Here is a 26,761-nt window from a genome sequence, read left to right as displayed (position 1 = left end):
GAATGCTTCAGTCAAAGCGCTTTCCGCAGGCTCCACCGACCAGTCATGTCTACAGATGTCTAGATAGATATACTCCTGTCAGAGACGCGTCCTCACGAGGTGAACAAGAACAACACTTTGTACACTTCAGACAGCCACACGCGAGCATAAAGAAAAAATACACTTCAGACAGCCACACGAAAGCATGAAGAGAAAAAGAGAGAAGAGAAATCTCTCCACATGCTCCTGCCAGTTTTCTGAGGGCAGCCGAGTGGCCGGTGGCAAAAAAAGGAGAGCCAACACACCACATGCATCAAATACACAGCTATATTGCCCCTAATGACTGCAGCCCCCCCCCCTCTCTCTCTCTCTCTCTGGAGATGGCAGCGGCTGCCGCTCCACTCGATAAATATTAACAAGAAGTACGACTGATGGCAGTGCTCACTGATCCATAATTGCATTTCAAAATGTTCGACGTGTAGAGAAGGGAGGGAGAGGAGGGAGGGAGAGGGGGCGTTTGGGATAAGAAGATAAAGGGAGAACACAGCCTTCTAGGCCAGTGGTTCCCAAACTAGGGTCCCGGGGACCTCCAGGGGTCCTTGAGGGAGTTCCAGGGGGTCCCCAGCTAAATGATAGTTTGGAACCAAACGGACCCTTATGGATCTGTAACTCTGAGAGTTAAATCATCAACATTGATTTTACTATTTAAATTGGGGTCCCCGAGATAGAAATGGCATTAAATGGGGTCTGTAGACTAATGCATGTCAAACGGGGGGTGCTTGAAATTAAAAGGGTTGAGAATCACTGCTAGAGCCGTAAAAATCTTCTCTTGTGCGGGTCCCTGGCATATATTTTCTAATGGGGGTCCGTGGGCTAAGTAGTGTCAATTTGGGGGTCCTTGACATGAAAGCGTTTGGGAACCACTGTTCCAGCCACTGACTAGAGCCCAGTGATGCCCGTCTAGTCAACAGCACGCCATCGTCTCCGTGGCTCGACACAGATGGGTTTTTTGGTGAAAGGAACAAACAGGCCGTTTATTACACGTTAATGCACCCACTTTCATCAGCTCACCACTAAACGCATCGCAGGACACGCTATGAAGCCCCATAAGGGTTTACACAAACGCAAGGAGGGGAAGGGAAAAGATACCTCAAGGTGGATCAGAAAAAGAACCCGGGAAATGCTAGACGAGGCGAGCTAGCTTAATTATCTTGGAGGATCTGATTGTTAGGCTAATTCTCTGTGCTATAGATTCCATTAGGCCACACTTGGGGGTCTGTGGAAAACCAAATCACTAACCATTTGTGCGTGTGTATTTATGCACATATATTTGCATCTTTATCAAACATTTTTAATTAAACAGGCTTTGAATGGTTGGATTTTTACAGGGCTGCATGATAAGCACTCGCAAAGACCATCAAGAGGGAGTTCTGCAAGGTGGAAATAGCATCTGCTTGGTTCGTGTGTGTGTGTGTGTGTGTGTGTGTGTGTGTGTGTGTGTGTGTGTGTGTGTACTTGAGAAATAGACATTGCAAGGTCAATGTTCCTGGTCATCACAGAAATGGTTGTTTATTTAGTTAGGGGTTTAGGGTGGAAGGTGTGCCGGAAAATAGTGGATAGCTGACAATGCGTCGCGCTGCGACACGTCAGCTTGTAGATCGGTTATTTCCGGCCTTATGATTATGGCAAAAATTGTATTCATAAAATCGGCATCCTGAAATGTTTGTGTGCATGTGTACACCAACCGGGTACACGTTGGTGTGCATGTGTACACCAACGGGGTACACGTTGGTGTGCATGTGTACACCAACGGGGTACACGTTGGTGTGCATGTGTACACCAACACGTTGCAATTTGGGATCATTTGGGGAGAGCGTTTTAGTGTTTTATATGCTCCCATAAGCAGACATTCAAGAATTAAGTAGCCTATGTATTTTCTGACATGTAATTCAATGAAGCCCACGCGCGCGTGGGCGCACAGTACTACAGATGTTCATAAATAATCAATGGTTGTTTGAATGTTCTGCTGCTAAAACAAACAGAATAATAGAGTAACTGTCAGTATGTTGATGTGGCCAGACCCTGAAAAACTGTAGTCTCTATGAGGCAGTGTTACCGTCTGCTTGTGTAAATCACAATGACAAATAGAAGAAAATAGCAGTTCTACAAGCTCACAACGTATTTCGTTGCATTGAGAGCTTGTAGCCATGCTATTTTTCAAAGTTATTTGGAGAATTAGTATCTATAATGTCCAAAATAGAGAAGTTAGGTTTAAAGTGGTTAATACTGCAATACTGAGTATACACACAGGCACCTTGTGGTTTATTTTTTGTCAGCTTTGTCAGGAAGGATTTTCTGAAACATCTCTATGGAGAAATTAATGGGATTTCAATCTGTGGAAACGGTGCCGGTGGAAAAACATGGCTGCCGCAATTACACTCTATTGGGTGTGTATGTGTGTGTGTGTGTGTGTGTGTGTGTGTGTGTGTGTGTGTGTGTGTGTGTGTGTGTGTGTGTGTGTGTGTGTGTGTGCGTGTGTGTGTGTGTGTGTGTGCCTTAGTCACAGACAAGTAACATGATCTAGCATCACTGCCAGTTAGCTGGCCAGCAGCAGTGGTGTTACAGGCCTGACAGCATTCATTACTTGCCAGCAACGCATGGCACGTTTTGCAGAAGAATTAGGGACTTTTGTCTTTATTTTATTTCACAATCCAAATTCCATTGGTCATTCTGAATGGGAGGCAGAGCACTATACACACACAGGATGATTAGGTTGTGTCACCAGGTGTTCTATTACGAATCCTAAAAAGAAAATACATGAAATTACGGAATAGACGATAGAAGATGTGTTTTAGTTGTGTTTCATAGTTAAATATAGTACGTAAGATATATATTTTAATATTACAGGACATGTTTTTGGATGGGTTTTTTTGTTTGCTTTTTGCTTCAGCCCGTTTGGTTGGGGCAAAAATACATACATTAGGGGTCATTTGTGCAACTTGCTCACATATAATTTTAGTTTGTGGACACAGACTGTATATGTATACACCGACAAACACTGTATTTGTGCACACTGTGAACCTATATGAGCCGTCAGGCCAAACACCAATCAATGGGAACTCAGGCTGTTAGCCTTTCACATTGTATTAAGGCAATTCAGTTTACCCACCAGACACACCTATTGTTTGTTTCCACACAACTGGATTGATGTACAACAGCTAGCGCCAATAATACCTACATGAGTCTGAGCGTGGGCGAGTGTATGCACCAGGCAAGGCTGTAAGCTTAAACAAACACACTCCATCACGGCATCCGCAGCCAAGATTGGACACACACACACACACACACACACACACACACACACACACACACACACACACACACACACACACACACACACACACACACACACACACAAACACACAACACACAACACACACCACACACCACACACCACACACACACACACACACACACACACACACCAAAAATGCATTCATCTAACAGTGCAAACAGTGCTCACTCAACCTTGATATGGCTTGTTCTTACATTGATGGCAAGACAACTGGTGGTGATGATTGGTGGTGGTGGCAGTGGGGGGGGGGGCTTAATGAAAAGCAGTGGCTACATCTTTATTTTACCTCTGTCACTGCACTGGTGATATGACACAGAAAATCCCTTGTAAGCCGACTGGGCTGTGCAGCCTATGAGCTGGACTCCTGCTAGATAATTGCATTGTACATGGCATCTAATTAAATGTCCATAAGCACGGGGTTCTATGGGACCAGTAGAGAGTGAGCCAGAGAGAGAGCTGGGCTGCAAGATCCCCTTCCAGCAGCACAGCCCTGTCCCCAGGGGAGAAACGCTGCAATCACTCCATTAAGAGAGAGAGAGAGAGCAGGAGGCAAGGATGGGGGAGGGAGGGAGGGATAGGGGGTCAGAGGAAAGGAGGAAGGGAGACAGAGGGAGGGAGAGAGAGGGGGGGGCACAGCTGAGGTGGCCAATAACAGCAAATGAGTTTAGCTACAAGCAAGGAGGGGGTTGATGGGCGAGGACGTGGACACAATGACTGGAACACAGGATAAGAGAGACAGAGAGGATGGAGGGACAGAGAGCCAAGATGAGTGACAGCAGATAGAGAAATGAGAGGGGGATGGGGGGGTGCAGAGGCTGATAGATAGATGAGAGGAGGGTGGGGTGCAGAGGCAGATAGATAGATGAGAGGACGGTGAGGGTGAGAAGAGAGGTGATTGACAGAAGAAAGCAGCTGGCTGGTTGAAGCCAAAGGGCTGATGCTCACATATTGCTACTGATTGATTTAATGGCATACACAACAAGATCCTGTACTCCGGATTTTTACAGTGTATTGTCTTAGACCTGACATGAGCTCTCTCTCTCTCTCTCTCTCTGACTCACACTGTCCGCTCACACACGGCTTTCTGTGTTAATCAGTATGTACACACACACACACACACACACACACACACACACACAAAGATAAAAGACAGGTTTATACTTAGTTGCGTGTGAATGTCACACAGCGGAAATAGAAGATCAACACGCTAACAAGGTTGTCGACCTGCCATTAACGGTGCGCGACACACACGCCGCAACTTAAGGACAACACAATCTGAAGCCTGCGGTGGAGGCTTCATTGCATCGTGCTCATCAAATATAGATTGTAAACACATTACAAGGTCACAGTACTAGATGTAAACTGAAACTAGCCCTTGTGGAAAACACACCAGTGCATTAGCTCACAGCTTTGTGGAGGTGAACGGCTATACTTTCCACTGGGCCATGTGGTGGTGTGTGTGTGGGGGGGGGTCCTTTTCTATATTAGGCAGCGACACACTGATGATGACGACAATGAAGTGATGTACTTTCAACAAAATGCTCATTATTGCACCACACCGGCCACTTAATTGAGCAGATCGCTCGCATCATAAAGGATATTGTGCAGCACCAAGCCTGCGCCTAATGATCTGAACACGGGCACGATGAAGAGTTAAAGCTAATGGGACGGGTACCGCCAAAGCATTGTCACAAGAGCTTTTAATTTGTATTAGCCGCCCGCCGCCTTGTCCGTCTTGGCTTCCCCTAGTGTTTAAAATGGTGTCCCAACTGTTACTACTGCATCTGGGCAGACATTTTAAGAGCCAGGCAAGGCAAAGGAGTCAGAGATCCATATGGTGCGTCAATGAAACTCAGTCACAGCGATGAGGCATATAAAACACACACGGTCTGCATTTCTATAGCGCCTTAATGCAAGGTGCTTTAAAATGTTCATTACATTCAACCATCCACACACCGACGGCAAAGGCAACCATGCAAGGCACTGACCTGCTCATTGGAAGCAGTTAGAGGTTCAGTGGCTTGCTCAAGAACACTTTGACACAAAGCAATTCAACCCACGGGGGTCTTTCAGTCGCCACCGCTGAGGCATGACGGAACACACTGGTGGTGGCGGTGGGGGGGATTCTTCAAGTGAACGAACCCCAATAACATAATAGCAGAGTATAGAATTATTAAGAAGAACGAAAAAGGTGCCCGATGTGGGAGGCTGGGAGCTGGGCTGTATTGTTTTAAGCAAGAATGTACAGCAACCGCAAGACAATGAGTACAACAGAGACACAAAGGAGACATAAGAAAGAAGAGAAATAGAGAGACGGGGAGAGAGAAGGGCTTCAATCCTTGTTCATCCCCACGCCTTGGAGATTGATGGCTGCATTCAGGATTTCTACACACCACTAATTGGATTCACAGGTCATTAGATAAAGTACACGTGTGACACTGTTACAGCCTAAAGACCAGAGAGAGATAGGAGAGAGAGAGAGAGAGAGAGAGAGAGAGAGAGAGAGAGAGAGGATGAGGGGAAAGAGGGGGATTGAAAGAGCGAGAGGGAGAAAGATGGAGGCAGGAGGGGCTTGGAAATATTGATGGCTCGTTTGGTTCACGACCAATGCAATTTCCTCCCCCTTTGCCCCACCACTGATGCCCCTTTCCCCAGCCTTGCAGATTGGACTGATCAATAACTAGCACTGTGAGAGGCAAAATGTGAGGACCAGAGACAGCGATAGCAGGTAGCAACGGACGGCTGGGAGAGATACGACTTTATGAGTGCTCATGCTGCCTCTGCCAGCCACCCCTCTCCAAATATTGTGGGTAGAAAGAGAATGAGAATGAGATTGCAACAACTATTATGTTCAACAAAGGAGATAAAGACAGAGCGAGAGGGGGGGGGGGGGGGGGGGGGGGTTCCCAGCTCCCCCACCCCAGGGCAGACGTTTGTGTCCCAATTACGAGTGTGGAGAGACGGCGTGGGGTCAGGGTTGGCTGACTAGACTAGCCTATTTCAGTCATCAAATCGCAAAATCAAATCGGCTATCGCCTGCTAAAAGAGGATTTGGAGTGGTCTAGTAAAAAAGAGATTATGGGCTAGCGTGTCAGCCAAAATGGCGCTAGCATTGTTCTGTAAATGACATAAATTATAACAAAACTAAAAATCAAAATGAGCTTCTATTAAAACTCCTGTAAGCCGTTTCAAGAAGCAGCAGGATTTGTCATTTTAACATAGGACATTGGTACGGTCTGCTCAAACACAGAGGCATGCAGATGGTTGTTCATTAATTACAGATGGATGGTGAGAGAGAGGGGGAGGGTAAAAATGGAGGAAAGAGATAGAGAAGAGAGGAAATAGGAGACGGAAAAGAGAGCAAGGGAAAGAGCAGGGACAGAAGAGAGCAGTGATAATAGCAGCAAGCAACATTGAGAGAGGGAGAGAGGGGGGGGGGGAGAAGGTCAGCTAATGGAACCAATGTTTTTTCTCTCCCTGGACAATTAGCTCTGTTGGCCCCAGACCTCTGCTGGCGCTCTTAATCAAGGTGCAGGTGTGTGTGTGTGTGTGTGAGAGAGAGAGAGAGAGAGAGAGAGAGAGAGAGAGAGAGAGAGAGAGAGAGAGAGAGAGAGAGAGAGAGAGAGAGAGAGAGAAAGAAAGAATGGGGTTCTTGCCGTCCTCAGCACTCTCCATCAGCAATCCGATTAAACCTGTGCTGCGGGGGCCTGGCTGCTCTGCTTTCTGCTAGGGCCTACCGCGCACACACACACCCCGCCCTTCAAACACACACACATACACACACAAGGATACGTAGGCCTACATAAAACAAAAGCATGCATACTACTACACACACAAACCCTTCCCTCGGAGGTGGTGCGTGTGGCCCGTGCTCTGACCTCCCATCATCACCCTGGCTGTTGGCAGCCATTACGTGGGCCCCCTGGGGCCTGACCGGCCCTGTGCACTCTGCTCAGACAATGGGACTGTTAATAGACAGGCAGCTAGCTCTCTGACTGCAGCTACAGCTCACATGCCACTTCACTTGGCTACTAGACACACCATGTCCTCCTCCCCCACATTAATGAACTATACATTTTCCAGTAGCCCCCTTGCATTTTTGCCAACAGTGAAAGCCCTGGTGTGAAGAAGTGAAAGACTCAACATGCATTGCAATTGCGTTTGATACACTTAGCAGCCGTGCTGTAAGCCGAGGTTCCTTCACTTAGCAGCAGTGCTGTAAGCCTAGGTTCCTTCAGACGGATAGCATCATTATTCCCTGCGCGACATGCGCATGTATAGGCTATACATTCACTCAATGGATGAAATGATTAGCAGTAGTTTTTCCCCCAAAACCTTGGCATATAGCATATAATGGTAGACAACACCACTGCAGTGTTGGTAGAGATAAAATAAACCATCCTTTATTGCTCGGTTCAGGGAGCCTTGATGAATCAGCCACTCAATTAAAAAGCGGATTTCTTTGTTCGGCATAAAAGGAGGCAATTTGGGTTGTAAAAAATGAAGAATAGATTTTAAACCAAAATGTAGGCCCCTTTCATTAAATCAATTAAGGTCTCTGATAAACAAATCATTATTTCCATTAAACTGCATTAAACATGGAGTAAAATTAGCCGTTATTCAAGCCTGAGTTGGTATTGTGTATAAAAACATAAAAATGAAACTCCACACACACACACACACACACACACACATATATATATATATATATATATATATATATATATTTTACTACTTCATAAACATAAATTCCAATTCAACGCATGTCAGCCAAACACAGAAATCTCAACAGACTTTGACGGTATAGGGGGAGAAAAGTGCACGTCGGCAGCTTTCCCTTAAACGTCAGAGCACACAGGCAATTATGGCAGATGAAAGACCTGTTTGAAGTGGCTTTCCCAAGCCGCTGGAAACAACGGTGGCAGGGTTAGCAGATAAGGCCAGCAATGGGTGAGCACGGCGGCTGGGTGGGTGTGTAGGTGGGTGTCTGAGCCCAGGGTGAAGACACATGGTGTGTGTGTGGGGGGGGGGGGGGGGGGGGGGGGGGCACGAGGAAGGAAAAGGCTACTCACCAGCTTAAAGTCCTGAATGCTACAAATGAAGTAGGGAGTGTTGGGCCGCCGACTCTCGATATACACACAATCTGGAAGAGAGAGAGAGAGAGAAACAACACACATTAGAAACATGCTCCCACTTCCTCAGGCTTTTCATGTTTTTATGCAGCACGGCAAAGAGATGACAGTCGTAATATATTATGCGTGTGGTGTTACCTCTTTTTGAAAAGACATTTTTCCCTCCACTTCTTGAGTCAAATTCAATTGGAATGCGAGTAATAGGATTAAGGACTTTTGGAGCGCTACAAGGTTGCCTTTTCCAAAGCAAACATTACACCCAAGGGGAATTATGTTATTGTTCCACTCCATTTGTACACCAGCGAGTGTCAGATAGCAATACTGGCTTTAACCCCACTTACCCGACGCTGCAACTCTCCAACCCCATGACAGGACAACTTCAAAGTTCAAACGTTCCAATATTATGTCCAGTTAAGTGCTTTAGGTGACTAGACCAAAGAAAGAAAAATATAATAATAATACTCCACCCACCCTCTTTTCCTCCTCATTTCTTAAAATGTTGCCAAATTACATAACCCTTGCGAATGTACTCTATGGCCTCCAGTGCATTGTGTGTGTGAATGGGAGGCAGCTTGGGCCGGCTGTGCTGTTAAATTGAATGTGACTGGTGGTATGGCCAGGTCGTGAACCCTCATCTCCTTAACAAAAACATTCACGCTGCACAGGACAAAAACACACAGACACTTCTGTTCAAGAGAGCAGGAGGGGCGGGGGGGAGCTTTTCAACTGCACAAGGCAAACTGCTACTGACTAAGCCTGACAGTGTAGCTTCCAGGAAGAACCAAGGCGTGGAATTATACTGCATACTCTGCGCAGCAGTCATTTCTTTTGTCTATACGACCTGTCCACAGGAAATATCTATAAAATGTGATTGGTACATTATTGGAGTATGCTTCAAGTACACACACAACAATGAAAGGCAAAGGTCCTGTGTATATGACTGCTATCCGTTTTCAACAACATAAAACACCGTACAGGGTAGAGGAAGACCTTTGCTAATCCCTCGGGGGGAGAAATCTGTTTCTGCTTCACTCAGCTGATGGCTGCTGCTCAGATGGTCGTGATGAGCGCTCAGGGCGGAACATTTAGGGGTTAGGTTTCGTGCTCGGGGACACTTTCGACACATAGACCAGGGTCAGGAGGTGAACCGGTGACCTTCGACTTACCAGGCGGCCTTTCTAAACACTAAGCTACACCAAAGCATGACAGACAAAGAGAGCAACCAAGAGATGTTCTAACCTGAAGCCCCAACGTGCTCTGAAAAATCTTCAAGTAAGAACAATTACTGCGCAAGTCTGCATGCGCAATAAAGTGGACATTATGCTTTCACACATTTGGTGCATATGGGGCATGGTAGTGGGATATTATTTTATTTACATTAAATTTGCATGATGGCTTTGATTGTATTCATAGATGTTGGATGAGTCAAACACAAAATCAGGAGTAGGATCAAACATTTTGATTGATATTGATACTGTATATACCTAATAAGAAAGCTGCAACAGAGATGGCTTTACTTGCTGAGCAGGATAGCATTAACAGACACTTAATTGTGTGAAGACTATATCAAACTGATGATCACTGAAAGAGGACAGTCCATTCAAATGGGCAGGCAATTAATAAAGCTAGGGCTGACACCACTTACTCTAATCAGTGTAAGGGTGGTTTGAGCTGCCCTTTACCCACCACTGGCAGTGACAGTGACAGTGACACGACTGACTGGCCAACCTATATAGCACCTTTTCCCCCAAAAGGTGGGTGAATATCCTATTTTTTTTTTAATGTTGTCTAAATGTCAGATTTCCTAAAGATGTCCACAAATATTCACACATTTTCATGAGTTGAACACAAAATCAAACATCTTTCAAAAATAATGTCATAAATAATATAAACATAACCAAAGACATTCCGGGCAAACATCTGGTCCGATTTCTATTTTGGGTCTTGAGCTAAAAAGTCTGGAAACCACTGCATGCAAGCATAGAGCAACAAATGCACACACACAACACTAAAACTATCAGCAGTCAATCTGTAAGCTTCATTTCACCAAACGCCTTAAAGCTACCATTAACACATTTTTATTGTTTTTAGACATAAAACACTCCGATGCAAGCAGACTTGATAGAGCAATATTAATCAGGCAACACTACAAGAAACCAAGAGTTAGGAATACAAGAAGGATTTGGGAAAAATATTATCCTAGAATGATGATACAGAAGAAATAGGGCAGAATAGTAGCTAGCAGTAGCTAGGCTTACACAGAGTGAATAGGCTACCGCTCTCTCCTGAAAGACGAGCACCAGCGATACGGGCTCAGGGATTGAGCTGCGCTTTTGCGAACAAAAAGACGTGTGGCTAGCTTTTCAGGGGCTGACAGAGGCATCATCTGTTATTTATTTGTTTGTGTCAACAGAGTTATCGATCTGGCTGAGGTTTATCTGCCTGCTTGCAGTTTTGGAGGGGAGGTTGGGTAAGATATTAAATAGCTTTGACACCCCAGATACCATTTGTAGTGAAGGAGGGCATTGTGTGTGTGTGTGTGTGTGTGTGTGTGTGTGTGTGTGTGTGTGTGTGTGTGTGTGTGCGTGCGCGCGTCACCCTGGGCTTTGTTTCTGAGAGGCTGTGTGTGTGTGTGTGTGTGTGTGTGTGTGTGTGTGTGTGTAGGCTGGGCCTGTTATCTGCTGTGGGATGAATGAGCTATATTCTAATGGGAGGGGGACTTTATCGCACTTGCTGGTTCTCTGAGTGACGCATGTATATTCTCACTTAAGCCCTCTCTCCCTCCCTCCCTCCCTCCCTCCCTCTCTCTCCGTCCTCAACACCATCCCTGGAAGTCATTTACAAGATAACATGAATGAAAATATCCATTGGTGTTATTGTGTGACCCGTGGGCGACACCGTGTGTGTGTGTGTGTGTGTGTGTGTGTGTGTGTGTGTGTGTGTGTGTGTGTGTGTGTGTGTGTGTGTGTGTGTGTGTGCACGTGCACGTGCGGAGAGGAGAGAAAGAGAGAGAGAGGAAGCAAGGGGACGGAGGGGGCCAGGGGGGAAAGGAGGAGAAAGGGGGCCAGAGAACAAAAGAGACTAATCTGAATGAGATGAGATGACATGTTTGGATGGAGTCAAATCAGGGGAATTAGGGTTTTTAGTGTCACTTCACCTCACCAGATTTAAAGAGACTGTTCCCAATATCTACGAGTATACCAACAGGTACAAAGAACGTACAGCAGCTTACATGAGAGAGAGAGAGAGAGAGAGAAAAGTGAGAGATACCAGTAGGTGGTTTAAAAAAGAACTAAAAGGGAAGGCTGGTTTAATCATTCAGACAACATTTTATCTTCCTTCGCCAAAAGAGCACATTTAGAATTCATCCCCAGCGCTAACAGTCTGTTACCTCAAGGGCATTATGAAATGACTAAAACACCAGGCTAAATGAATGTGAAAGTAAACGCTGGGACAAGGTTCAAACTCTTAAACAGAGGAAGCAATGGGCTCAGTCAGACATGGGGTGTGTGTGTGTGAGTGAGTGGGGGGGCCACATAGATTCTCCAGGGTTAGCCTGGCTTGTTAAACATTCCAGCCATTTTGTGCATTTGGAAGTGGGTCTCCTCACTCAACTGGAGAAGTGGAAGGGGAGGGAAGGATTTCGTTCTTTTTCAGAAGGGTCCATGTTGGGGGAGGGGCGATGGGTGATTTAGGTTGAAGTGTGCACGTGCGTGCGTCTGTTTGCGCTCTGCGATATAGGAGGGAGAGCCACAGGCCCTTTGTAGAAGAGAGCCTTTTTCCCCTGAGTGGCCACGAGTTCCACCTCCCTCTCTCTCGTTTTCTGTCGTTTTCTCACTCAAAGCACATATACCCCTCCCTGCAAAGATCCTCTATCGACCGCCACCCAGAAAGACGGAGAGCATGAAGAGAAAGCTCAATACTACAGCACAGGGAAAAACCTAATCATATAGCTCTTCAAAACCTGAGCTCTCTATTGAAACCAAATCCACTGGCAGCCATCGTTTCTCCAATTACATCGTCAGTGCTGCGATAAAGAGGCAGAATATTCATGGAGGTGTGGGACGACGCCATTTTATCCCCCCCCCCCCTCACCACCTCCTACCAACTCCTTCCCAGCTGTAGCTCATTGTTCAGCCAGCCATTCTGCTATGGCTGCCAAGCATGTCTAATCTAAAACACACCTAGCCTCTGTGAGGGAACGGAGTCCCATGCTCCAGCTCCACTCTCTGCGTGTCAAATAAGTTGCCGTTTAATTTGCTGCAGTATGAAAACGGTGGTGAACCGAGAGGAAGAGGAGGGGAGAAGTGAGGAAGAGAAGGGTACTTTGGCAATGTTGTCGGCTTGCCTGTACTTTTATGATGATGTTTGAAGAAAAAAAAGAACACACAAAACAGTGTTTTGTAAACAGAGAGGGGAAGAGGGGAGGCATGAGATCAGCATAACACAGCAGGAATATGAAGGGTTTTTTTAAGGTTGCATGGCAGACTTATTAAAACAGAGAGGGCTGTTTTTATTCCTAAGCAATGCTTGCGGGTGTTGAACGGCCATGAGGCAGGACGCACCTGCATTGTTAAAAGGGGAACTCGGCTCAAAGCCTCTCGCGTGTGCACTGTACAAGCGTGCGTGCACACACACACACACACACACACACACACACACACACACACAGTACAAGCCTTTAGGAAATCTGCACCAACCCCTCGAGTTTACTGATCCTAAAATTAAAGAGCAAAAGGAATGCGATAATGGAACGTGTGTGTGTGTGTGTGTGTGTGTGTGTGTGTGTGTGTGTGTGTGTGTGTGTGTGTGTGTGTGTGTGTGTGTGTGTGTGTGTGTGAAGGGGGGGCTAGACACAGTGAGAACTCCCAAAAAACTCCCATATCTGTTGGGTGAAGTACAACATTGTGCAAACACAGCAGCATGATTTTTGAGCTGGAGAAGGATGTCAAATGGAATACAAGCAATTTAAGGAATACAAATCCATGTGTGTACCCATACACAACAAATGACCTCGGTACATAATAGAAATACTGTTCATATTAACAGAGCAACTAACTTTAATTCAATGCTGCTACTTGTCGCAAATGTTTTTATACTAAGTGAATGCTAAAACATTGAAATAATGCACAATGATTTGTATAGTTTCACAAGCAAAGTGTTAATGTAAGACAGATCTGTTTACATCTTTATTAAATTCTTATTTATATTGAATATTTATACGTACACTACATATATTGTTGTATCTTGATTGTTTTGTTCCACTTGTGCTTTGGCAATGTAAAAAGTTGCCAATAAAGCCCTTTTAAATTGAATTGAGAGGGGGGGAGGGGGGTGGAGAGAGAGCGAGAGCACGCTATTGTATCATTGCGAACGCACTAAGCACTAACTATGAGACCCTGCAGATCATGTCTGTGTGTCTGTCTGTCTGTCCCGCTGTGACACCACCCGCCCACCACCAGAGGGCGCAGCTGTAGCACACACACACACACACACACGAGCTGCGTTCGCTTCCCGCGTTTGCGCGTCTTACTTGTTACTGATCCACCACCACCACCGAGCTCCAGTGGGGAGAGTGCACCTGATGACCCAGGCCACCTTGTGTCACTTCCTGCTGGGCAGGTCTGCTTAGCGTGGCGGGTGGTTTTACCACAAGCAGTGAGAGGCCCTGGCTCCTGGAGCAAGTCCTTTCTAACCCCCGCCACCTACTGGATTAGCAACTCCTCGCATTCTTCCGGCTGATTCTTCCCCTTTTTCCACTCCCTATCCCCTTTCCATCACCCCGACAGCAGCCACCCCCAACCCCTCCTCTGCCTCCCTGGAAAGCAGAGGGAAATACCTGGCAGGCGATACCATCTAGCTCTCTACAATAGGGCAGGCCTACAGCTGACTGGACTCCTGGGGGAGAACAGAGGCCCTTTGACAAGCCCCCCCCCAGCCCTCCATCCTCTCCCTCTCAGCTAGCCCACACTTTCTCATTTAGCAGTCGGCAGGTGGTTGGATTTCACTAAAAAGCCCTTTTCCCAGAGCCTCTCGCGTGGGGAGAGATAGCAGAGAGAAGAAGGCCCTTAAAAGAGGAAAAAAAGAAAAGATCTCTACAGATTTGCACTGCTATACTTCGATATAACACACTCCACAGGGTCGTCCCTCGTGTTTTCTTGACTGGGAACGGGAAATGAACTGACAAGTGGTCTGTAAAGTGGGGGAATAGCACTATGCTAATCATGCTTCCAACCTACACTATAAAATCCTGATGTTCATTTATATCTGACGCTACAGCAAAATGACGACAACCTAACCTTTGTTTGGTTTGCACCTATTAACCACACTAATGGACTATTAACCACACTAATGGGCTATTAACCACACTAATGGGCTGTTTTTCATCCCCAAAAACAGAGACATTTTAAAACACTGCTGTCCCCGTCCGCGTTTTGAAAACTCTGCCACTCCACTATAATGTGGACAGGTGGGAACCCTTTGGACATAATGCTGCAGACACCCACAATTGTTGAATACCAGTGGTTCATTCAACACAGATAATGAATTACAGACATTACTGACCTTGTTGTCTATGGTAACAGCTGGTGTGCAGTTAAATTCTGCATTTTATAATGCTACTATACTGCCTACAATGGCAGGACGCAAGCCATTAGATTATGTTCGCTTGTGGAAGGAGCGACAAAACAATAATGGTTCACTTATAGCCTTCTTACATGCATGAAGGATATTGTTGTTACAGTGTGTGAATAATTGGTCCGGTACTCACTGGTACAGAGTAGAGTAGCCTACCGGTTGTGAGGGTTGGACACCTGAACACCCGCCTTATTAGTTAATTATGTTGGAAAGCAATGGGCACGTCGTTTGTTCCCCCAATGAAACAATGAACACGCTGGTATATTCAGGTTGGGTCCATAATGCATTATAAGCCCATTTATAATGCACTTATATGGCTTCATAATCCTTGTTTTGATAATTTTGCATAACAACGTATTACCACTCTCTTTACCATAGTCTTACCAACTGAAAGACTTCCATTTATAACACGGGGTAGGCAGGTTCCAAGATGTCGATGCAGACATTTCCATATGATTCATTAAAATGTTTTTCATACTGTAAATGTTGAGAATCCTGTTATGTCTACTTTGAAGTGAAACATACAAACTAGGGTTGGGGTATTCATGTTTGTATACCATCAAATCACTGGGTGGGTATACTAACTACGTAATTAAAAAAACGTAGGGAGTTGGAAAGCAAATGTCACAGACCAGATATTGGCAGAAATTAAATAGTTTACCATTCCATGTCTTGAGTCTTAATTAAATTAATTATCAACCATATACAGGGTGTTCCACAGTATATAATAATATCCAGCTGAGTGGAAATAGTAGCCATGTCTAATAGGGGAAATACGGTAGTCTATACTACAATAAATGTAAAAGAAATGAAAGAAAAATAAAATCAATATCAAGCCTAATTACCATTTTGGTTCTCATTGTTTTATAATGAATTGCATTTTTATAGCACTTTTCAAGTGCTCAAAGCGCTTTACAATGGTTCATTCATTCATACATTGGGAGGTGAAGCAGCGAACAGTAGACGCCAGCGTCCTCACTTCCCACATTCACAAACCAATGGTGGCAAGCTTACACCGACCGACTCATTGGAGGCAATGTAGGGTTCAGTGTCTTGCCCAAGGACACTTCGACGTTTTGTTGTAGTGAACATCAAATAAGTTAAACAGAAGAAGTTTAAAAGAAATGACCTGCCATAATTGCATGCATGTGTCTTTGAATTACTGTGACCAAGTATAACTGGTGTGACATGGTGGGCAACATTATCCTTAAAACTACAAGCACCAAGTGAGTGAACATTTCCAGTATAGAGACAAATGAGATGTAGCAATCAAAATCAATATAGTGATCATAATAAGCAGCCAAGAATATGAAGCCGTGCATGTGCATCTGTCCTTCAGTTTGCCATTTTTTTCAGTTGTAATAAATTCAACTGCTAAAAGAACCGGAGCCGCATGAAAAATGGATTGGATGCAACACCCATTAATAAGCATACATGTGACAGTTGGAACCGTTAAACTCGTAACTGCCAGTTACAATTTGAACAGTAGCCTCAGTGAAATATGCATAGTCAAAATAGTCTAAAGTAATACAAATGGCAATACTTTGCCCGTACACATTGTCTCAAACAAACAGGGATCATACTGTAAAGGTGGCGTTCACAAGAACCAAGTTGTTACATTGTTGCATTTTCCGGTTTGTGTTCACATGGGCCTGTGTTAAGTGAACCAACATTTGTAAATTAATGACATGACTGTTTCAACGGGAAATCACCTCCTTGTCATGGACAGCAACGAAGCAACAGCATTGTATTGCGATACAGCTTTTCGTTTCCACCATTATGATTTGGTCAGATTAATCTAGTAAGAGAGTGACGACACGCTTTGAACTCGCCGCAAAGCGGGTGCCTATCTATTATAACATTAGAGAACCTGTACCCAACACATGGCAAGAAACCCAAAGCCACAACAGCTACGTCGCTATTGCAACACCCACAACACCATCTTACACACTACACCCACACACACACTCACACGGCAGTGACGTCACACACTTACCTTCGCAGTGTTCGGGACCTATCTCCTCCTATCGCGCCGAACGCCAAAACTCGACACCACCCGCCAAACACTGGCACTGCCACCAAAAATGCCTCCCGTCCACACTGCATGCCAATGCATCTGTTTACTACAAACATTATCGCCCGAAGCACCCACACCCCCGGAACACTGTTGCCCTTTCACCACGCTAAATTCGCCAGGTCTATGCAAGTGAGCACAAATTACATGTGAGAAAATTCATTCACAAGCCCACAAATGCCATTCAAATGCCATTCAACACACACTACGACTCGCTTACAATTCGCGAACCTGGCAACACTGCCCTGTCTTCTAATAGGCCCACACTAGCTCTCAGAATCTGATTTTGATCTCCCGCAGGAGAAGAGAAACGAGGAAGGAGAGGAATTTTCGCCTCACGATTTTGCTTATTCCTTCTAAATCTCTGTATATTAAATATCGCTCTCTCAGCGAATCTCTTAGTTACATCAACATTGTTCTTTCACAGTTTTTGGTTTGTCCCAAACTATTACAATTACACCGTTCGAATTCGCCATTTCGCCTGCCAGCTATACTTCCAAGTACATTTGATTGCGCGCACACACGCACACGCACGCCTGGAAGCCACGATCTCTCTCTCTCGCCACGCCAAGCACGCACACACACACAGGAATAGCCGTGCAGCCTATACACGGCGGCAGCGAGACAGGACGTTATAATCTTGAGTTTCATTAAATAACTGTCTTTCTCCGCACGCGCACGTGCGCACACAACATTGTTCAAGTGAAATGCATAACGCCAATATTGGGCTACCAATATGTGGGTAGCCTATAGGGATTTACCCACGGAATGAATATATATATATATATTCATCTATACCAGGGCTGCCCACACTTTTTTTTTACTTCAGAGCTACTTTCAAAACGACCAGTCATATACCCACCAAATAAAACTATCATCCCATTGCAGAAAATAGTTACAAAATGTAATTGAGGCTACATACAGTGGTGTCCCCTTCGTCTGTACCAGGCTGACATCTATAGGTTTTGAAAGGTACCTTTCTTTTCTTTTCTTTTTTTCTTTATTTACACAGGGAAGTAGCTGAGCACAGGTGCTCATTTTCACACACACACACACACACACACACACACACACACACACACACACACACACACACAAAATGTCATGTCAAAGGTACCTCTGGAAGCCACACCTCTGATGGGTCGGGTTTAGTCTTAAGGGGTGTGTTTTTATCACCCACTGTGTAATTCAATGAATGGACGGTAGGTGGCAGTAGTACAGAGGCCAGAGAAACTATAAGACAAACGCACAAAATAGAAATGGGAAATAGAGGGGGGGAAATGGAAATAGTAGGGTTTTTATTTTTGGTATTTGACTTTGCTACTGATGATTGTACGCAACAACAACAATTGCATTGTGTGTTTGAGCTGACAGGCCTTTTTTTATGTCAATCAATCAAGTCATCTCAGGTCATCTCAAGCGGCAGATGCAAAAATAGTTTTTTATATTAAAATTATATATATTTTTAGGGCCATGTCATGTGCTCTACCTGCAAAGCCTTTGTGATCTATAACTTTTGGGCACCGCTGAACGTCAGATCAGGGGTTTTGTCGGCCAGCGCCAAAAATGCTCCCCGACAGCATAATCGGAGCAAATACCGGGCAGTGTGTATGAGCCATAACGTGTTGACTACACTACACTACACTAATAAGGACACATAATAATAACTAATAACCCATCCGTTACTACATGTGGAGTCAACTCCCGCAATTTCCTTCTTCTCATAGTGCGCGGCAACGTAACTCTGGGATGAGCGGCCGCGAAATTCTAGTGGGCTATAGTTCCAAACATTGCTCCTATGGCTGGAACTATCCCATTGAGATAGAATGAGCACTTCCACATTCCATTGTTACAATGGGAGTCAACGCTAGTGTCGCTACTCTCTTACTAGATTATTCTGGATTTGGTGTTCAAACCAAATAAGAACAGTGGAAACAATATGGCCACAGGGCACATCTCAATAAACAAGGCCACCGATTTACATTTCTGCCGGTGGGTGCTCAAACCTGCAATAACTAGCCTACATGACATGTTGAAAAAAGTAGCCAAATACAGGCATTAAGCACCACAATGGAGCAAGCTACTCTGCAACTCCTGCGTTGGCGATTTTAACAGTATCATAGCCTACTGCAACGGTTCTCAACCTTTTGGGTTGGGGACCCCTCAAAAATGTCTCCTACATGTCAACTACAAACCAAAACATAACTCCATAATACAACTGTACGGGTGGAAATTAAGAGTTTCTTGGGACGGCTGCCCACACTTTTTTTTAAACATTATAGTAAAATTACAGGTTGCTAATGAGATGGTTGGGCCTGGTTTTGGAACACAACAGGTGGATTCAATCTTGGTTTGATTGGGACACATACAGCAACACCATATGCTCTGTATTTGCTTTTGACACGTCAGTGAATAAGCTCTTCTTGCATACATAAAGAGTTATTAAAGACTCAAAACAAACGTAGTAAGTATATTCGAAAAACATATTGTTTCATTATTGTGCTTCTATTGAATTAGGCCTATTTAACTGAGTAAAATTCAGAAATAATGTGTGCCGTGGACACAGCATGCCAAAAAGGTAATGCGCAGGTGGCACCCATGCACTGGCGCATAGAAAGCGGATGCGTGGACAGGACACAGCAATTACAAAGCAACTCTGTAAACAATAAAATCAACTTGACGGTGCATGGCTCCAAAGTGTTCACCAAACCAGAAAAAAACCCAGAGAAACACAGAATGTTCTTCAGGTACTTTTGATTTAAACAGGACGTGCAACAGACAGCATACAACCAAGCTACTTCATAGCTGTCCCCTGTGCAGGAGTCAGGACACAAGTAGCAGTAGTGTGTGGAAAGAGAAATCACATCCTGACAGAAGAAGTGTTGTGCATGCGGTGTTATACAAACAAAGCATGGCATGAAGAAAAATCACTTCGGCTCGTGCTAAAAGCTTTTATTGTTATTTCAATTTTCCTGCTAGTTGCGTGTAGTCCATCTCGCAGGAGAAACAACACCGTCGGTCATTACGCCATTATCCATTACAGTCACAGACTGGAAGTAGCCTAACTTTGTAAGTATGCGTGCCCCACTGCAGTATGTATGTACTGTATGTATGTACCGTAGTGTGTATGCAGTATGAGGACTGTTGAATTACTTAATTTGTTTGCAAAAACAGCGGTTCCACCCACACTATTTAGGGACATGGACAGATTAGCACACACACACACACACACACACACACACACACACACACACACACACACACACACACGAGAGAGAGAGCATGGAAAGCAACAGTCAGCCGTTGTCAGTTGTCAGTGCTAAGCCTTTGCTGCTTGCTGACCTGGCTAGAGAAGCTTAATGCGATGAGATGGATGCAGGTAGACCTATACTGTGTCTGGCACTGCAGGCAACCTGGATGAAAAGAGCGGTTAGTTGGAAGACAAAGGCCAGACCTCTCAATGTGACCGTCAAAGCTAATGCAAACTACAGGAGGATGTCCTGTTCTCCACCTGGCCATTAAGGATTTAGACAGCATCTTTCTGAAGGAGCACGACATCATAGTGCTTGGTCTAATGAGGGGTTGATTGACCTACTCCCAATGTATTACTTATTGGATGCCATGTAAATAGTGGCGTGTTTGTGGGGAATCTTTATGTGTTCAGGTTGCACTGCTTCCATATCTTGGTCATATCAGGTCACTCTTGCTAAAAAGATTTTAATCTCAATGAGTCTTTCCTGGTTAAATAAAAGCTAAATAAAAAAACCGAATAAATAAATAATATAAATAAATTAAAAATTAAATCTGAACATGAGAAAAATAGATCATAAAACCTCTACCACAAACCCTAAAACTGTACTCCTGGAACTGTTTTAAGGCCCCTTTGTCTTCCCGACAAGGGGAATTATGTAAAATACAACCAAATGTGACTTCCTTATCCTACTTTATTGTGGCTAGTGTATATTACAGTGTTATAGCCTTTTTGGCAGCGGTAAGAAATTGATATTGCGCAGTATAAAAAAAACTCAAGTCCATGATAACAGACCTACTTGAGCTGATCAAAAGGCAATAATTTGTTGAGAGATGTGGGGTACAGACTGGAACAGTCAAAGGATAGGGGCCGTTTCTTGTGGCTGCCAGCAGTAAGTTCTGGATCTGAGTCGGAGGAGAGGAGAGGAGGGGAGAGGGGGAGGTGCGACGGTCGGTTGCCTAGTGCTACATGTGTATGTCAGACACACTCCCTCTGCACACACAGCCGCACGTGCGCGTGGACACACACAGACACAAGCACGCGTACACTCACACTCCCTAGGGTTCTGCGGTGGCTGCAGCAAGTAGTGCCAGCTGTCCACCTCGACACACATGCCCTCCACATAGGCTCCCATACTACATGCATGCACACAAGTGGTGATCCTCCGGGACCGCGGCCAGTGATCTCCTTCTCTCTTTGTGCACAATGGACTACTAGCGCACTGCAGTTTCACAAACAATGGGTCGTCGACTCGGGATAATTAATCGTGACCTGTAAAAAATGGGGGTCCCGACTCGGGAGCCATTTTTACAGGTCGCGATTAAATAATCCCGTTTGTAACGTTTCCTGCAAAGAAAGAAAAAAACTCACTTCAAAAGATTTCCACACAGACAAATCTGACACTTTGCAAACGAAGAAAAATATAGAATTGAAGAATAATTTAAGAAATAGTGAAAATAGCCGATCTACAAGCGCACAATACATCACGGCACGGTGTGAGCTAGTATATCAGTGATTTTCACTATTAAATAATGCTCGTTATTAATTAATAATGTATTTTCCTAAGTTTTGGGTCTTGAGCTGAAATGTTTGCCAACCACTGGACTAAGAGAGAGCAGCCTGAACACTGAACTAACCCAACAACAGCCGAGAAACGTGTTTAAATCAAATCTGTCTCTTTCTTTTCTTTACCTCTGTCGGGCTGACAAAGGGGATGACGTCCACACCGTGCTGTGTCATTACACCATTAGAGGGCCTGCTAAGGGAGCCATGTTGTGTTGAGAGTGTGAGCGAGGTAGAGGGGGAGAAGGGAGAGGGGAGGCAGACTGCAGGTGGTTTCTATTAACTCTCTCCATTTTAAAGCAGTCCAGCCAGCCAGTCAGAGAGAAGGAGAGACGTGCTATGGCAGCCAGCCGCCTGCAGCGTCTCAGAGAGCCACACTGCAGTGGAAAGAAGGGATGAGCTGCAAAGCAACACATCTGAGTGGGCTGTGATTCACAGTAAACTGCTCTGTGCTCATTTAACGCTGAGGGTGTGCAGATGTAACCATAATGGGCAGAGCTCGTACGATATTAATGCATGGGGCAGAGGGGTAGTGCTGGGTGTGTGTGTGTGTGTGTGTGTGTGAGTGAGTGAGTGAGTGAGTGAGTGAGTGAGTGAGTGAGTGAGTGAGTGAGAGAGAGACTGCACGTGCTCATGAGTGTGTTAGGTCCAACATCAACGTCGCAATTTACACATGTGTAATAGTATCATTGCAAATAGGGGTGTAACGATAGATCTTAACAGCGATACGATACATGGACGATATTGGATATACGATTCAATGATTTGAAATCGATACAGTAACTATTTAAAATACATTGACATTATTTTAAAGTAAGTAATTAAACCCCTCTTTTTCTTTTTCTTCTAAAATGGCTAAATACCACGCACAAGAATGTAGGATTGATACAATCGAGTAGCAAAACGATAGCAAAACGATTCGATACCGATTTGCATTTCTAAACGCTACGATACTGTGGCGATCTGCACCTTTAGCAGTATTGCTACGTCACACGTCCCCAAGCACTCACGCACGTTTTGTGAATGAATCAAAGGAGCTGGGCGTGTAGTAGAGGCTGCCTGTCAGTGTGTGAAGCTAGCACCGTGCTATACCTGCAGCGATACCCGCCATCTATAGTATAGTGAACTGCCTCGGGTCCGTGAATACAGCACTTTAGTAGGCTGGTATTCCAGTGGCCATATCGACGCGAGTCAAGGATGGGGATCTCATCCATATATTTACGGCAGGGGTTGAACAGGGAAGTGAACGGGCCATTCACTAACTGCTGACTGTGTGGTTCGTGCTGCTTCATTCTTTGGAACCGTTTTGAAACATTTGAACATTATTGCACACTGAGTAACGTGATTCTGGAGCTGTAGTGACTGAGGAATACGAACATTTATTTCATTTTGGGTTTGGATTCACTGTTTCTTTTCTTCTTTTTCTAGAATGTTTATCCCACGATTTTGCAACCCATTTCTTTCACCCAGTGTCAATTATCTGATGTAATCCTGGGTGCTACACTTCCTCTGCCAACCTGGGGGGGGGGGGGGCAGGGGACTGACTGATGAGGAGTCCAAGCTGCTTCTTTTCACCTGACAAGGGAGTTTCCCCGGCCGGACGTAGCGCATGGAAGGGAGGAACAAGTTATTCCTACAAGTTCCTTTCCCCTCCATGAGGCGCCCCGGCTGGCCAGGGGGAGGTAGTTTAGAGACCAGGAATACTGCATGTATTTTGTGAGGGTACCTACCCTAGGGGACACACGGAGAACATGCTAACTCCACACAGAAAGGCCCTTTCGCCATGGGCGGATTCACTGTTGAATATAATACACTGCTCACTGGTAAATGTTGTTGGTAGTTGGAGGCACATTCTGTGTTCACAGAAGTATCACCCAGGGTATTGAACAACTGCCTTGTTTCTAAAGTGAAATCTAAACATAAATCACCATAATGATTGCAAATACAGGCGCCAGTGTGTTTGCTGTAAACTTAGATGGTATTTTATAGATATTCCACCGTTACGTTCTTAGCTTACGTATGATTCATGATAACTACTTGTTTTTTGTTATTGCTTAAAGGACCACTTCACCACTTTTCAACTCTTCCTATAATTGGTTCGCATTGGTTCATGATAAAATACCACAATTTCTTTCTACTCCGTCTGTGTCTCATAGGAGGGTGGGCAGTTCAGAAACCCGTCCACCAGTGACATCATCGATGGGGAATTCAAGCTAATAGAAACTGCAGACTTTCTTTTCCTGAAAAGTTGCAATGCAAAAATGGAAGCCATTGTTCTCACGATAATACAAATCTAAATACATTTTAAAACAAATCTCGTTTTAAAATAAATCTGCCTAACGATGATGTCACTGGTGGACGGGTGTCTGAACTGCCCACAGCCCTCCTATGAGACACAGACCGAGTAGAACAAAATGGTTGTGTTTTATCATGAACATTATGAGGACCAATTATATGAAAAGATGTTGAAAAGTGGTGAAGTGGTCCTTTAATGTAAATCGCTCTGGATTAAGAGCGTCTGCTAAATGCCTGAATTGTAAAGATTGTGAGCTTCTGTTATGAATTAATCTAGCACAAAGTCTTAGTGCTTATGAGTGCTAGCATTTTACGTATGCCCGGTAAGGTGGCAACTTGCAAGTGTAACTATATGTGAAGTACTGACATATTTGTGCACATGTCGCATGCAGAGAAGGTGGGGTGTCTGCTATTGATCCCCCGTGGCATTGTGTATAATCTCCTAAGAAAGGATCTATAATCTGGGGCTGGGGGTGGAGAGCACAGCAAAGAGTCTGTCTGGCCTGGCCTGGCCTGGGGGAGGCAGTCAGGGCTCCTCCATTTCAGGAGGCTCATGGATCGATCACTTGGTCACGTCTGCCTGCATAGCTACTGGGCTGTCCACCCCAGCGACAGACCACACTGTCGGGCTTGGGCCAGCACTCTCCCATGGTCATCGTTCACAGACACATTTGCCGTTGCCTTAAAAAAAAACAGCAGCAGAGCTTGGTTTAGCTACAGGCCCCCCTATTGGCTGGCTACACTTCCACCCCCCATCTCATCCAATCGATGCGCCCTAAGCTGCCTGCTCCCATTTTCTAGGGATAGAAGAGATGGGATGTGGTGTGTGGTGGTGGTGAAGGGGGGGGGGGGGGGGGGGGTGTCTGGGACTTGAGGTGTGCAAAGGGTTTCAATGCAGCTTACCTCTTATCACCTCAATGTGCTGAGGCCTACATGTTTGTCAGGCTGTCTGTGAGACAAAAGCAATTAAAAAAGGTGTTTCGCCTTGCAATTTCCTCTCTATATTCCCCTCGTTCTCTCTCGCTATAGATCATGCCCTTGCTCCAATTCCCCCTTGCGTTTGTCTCGGATGGTGCAAATCCCTCTCCCAGGGTGGTCAGTTTTACATATTGTGTGTCACTAGAGGGGCATAAACGGATTTTACATTTAGCAAATCATAATCCATTGCGAGCTTTGTGTCTGCCTAAGCCGCGCATATCAAATCTGATTGCATGAAGGGCGCTGTCAATGACCACGCAGGAGGAACATGCACTGTATGCGCGCACACACACACATACACACACACACACAGTCACACACACACGATCACTTGAACAATAAGCAGAGGAGCCAGCAGGAGGTCAATGGCTGAGGTGGTGGATCTTCCATGTTGACACAAAGGGAGGTAAATTACAGGCTGGTGTTCTTGTGTTACTGTCGACTGAGGGTGATGCCAAGTAACCCCCCACCTCTAATCCTGACCAAATCGGCTACCAGGGCCAGGCAGCTACAGACAGCATGGTGGTAGAAGGTTGTGACATTGGGGCAACTCGAATCCCAGACTGAAGGGATATATATAAAAACTATATATATAATTATCCACCGGTGACCGGTCACTTTATTAGGTACGCCTGTACAGCTGTTTGAACGTGGACTGCCTTGTTGATACAAGGCAGGATCGATCGATTCTTTCACGTTGTAGTGGCCAGATTCTGACCCGACATTCCAAATGTTAGCAGCAGGAATCAAAATCTTTTGTCCACTTTTAGTGTACAAATTGTAGTCTCAGTTTGACTTGGTCTCAGTTGACAGGAGTGGCTCCTGGCGTGGTGTCCTGCTGCTGTAGCCATCTGCCTCAAGGTTCAACGTGGTGTGCACTCAGAGATGCATACCTCGGTTTTAACGAGGTTATTACTAGTGTGGTTGCCTATACCAGTGGTTCCCAAAGTGGGGTCCGGGGACCCCCAGGGGTCTTTGATGGAGTTCCATGGGGTCCCCAGCTAAATTATAGTTTGGAACCAAATGGACCCTGATGGACCCTTACGGGTCCATTTGGTTCCTTTGTTACACTTTTTTACACTTAACATTGAGTTTACAATATAAATTGGGGGTCCCAGAGATAGAAATGCCATTAAATGGGGGTCCGTAGAATAATGCATGTCAAACTGGGGGTCCTTGAAATTAAACGGGTTGAGAATCACTGCTAGAGCCGTAAAAATCTTCTCTTGTGAGGGTCCCTGGCGTATGTTTTCAAATGGGGGTCCGGGGGCTAATGAGTGTCAATTTGGGGGTCCTTGACATGGAAAAGTTTGGGAACCACTGGCCTATACTATAGGCAAGCAGACTACTGCACGCCAGCGCTTAAATCATTTAAAAAATGTATAAAACGTTTTAAAAACGCTTAAAAAGCGCATTTGTGCGCTTTACCACACTCACAATTCCGCACTGTAGTTTGAGTTATTATGCCTTTCTATGGGCTCAAACCAGTCTGGCTGTTC

At 45.1% G+C, this 26,761-nt stretch overlaps 1 protein-coding gene across 2 annotated transcripts in view; it reads right to left on the bottom strand.

Annotated features, from left to right (window-relative positions):
• rerea (arginine-glutamic acid dipeptide (RE) repeats a) overlaps window positions 1-26,761 on the bottom strand; it is a 176,597-nt gene that overhangs the window by 73,751 nt on the left and 76,085 nt on the right. For both annotated transcript variants that reach the window (XM_083769374.1, XM_083769373.1), the window contains one exon: window positions 8,407-8,477. In XM_083769374.1, the coding sequence (XP_083625500.1) occupies window positions 8,407-8,477 (71 nt within the window). The remainder of the gene's footprint in view (window positions 1-8,406; window positions 8,478-26,761) is intronic.

The sequence above is a fragment of the Protomyctophum parallelum genome (assembly GCF_964188405.1).
Source record: "Protomyctophum parallelum genome assembly, chromosome: 7".
Lineage (NCBI taxonomy): Eukaryota > Metazoa > Chordata > Actinopteri > Myctophiformes > Myctophidae > Protomyctophum > Protomyctophum parallelum.
Note: the sequence above shows the minus strand (reverse complement) of the source record. Positions and strands in the feature narration are given on the sequence as shown.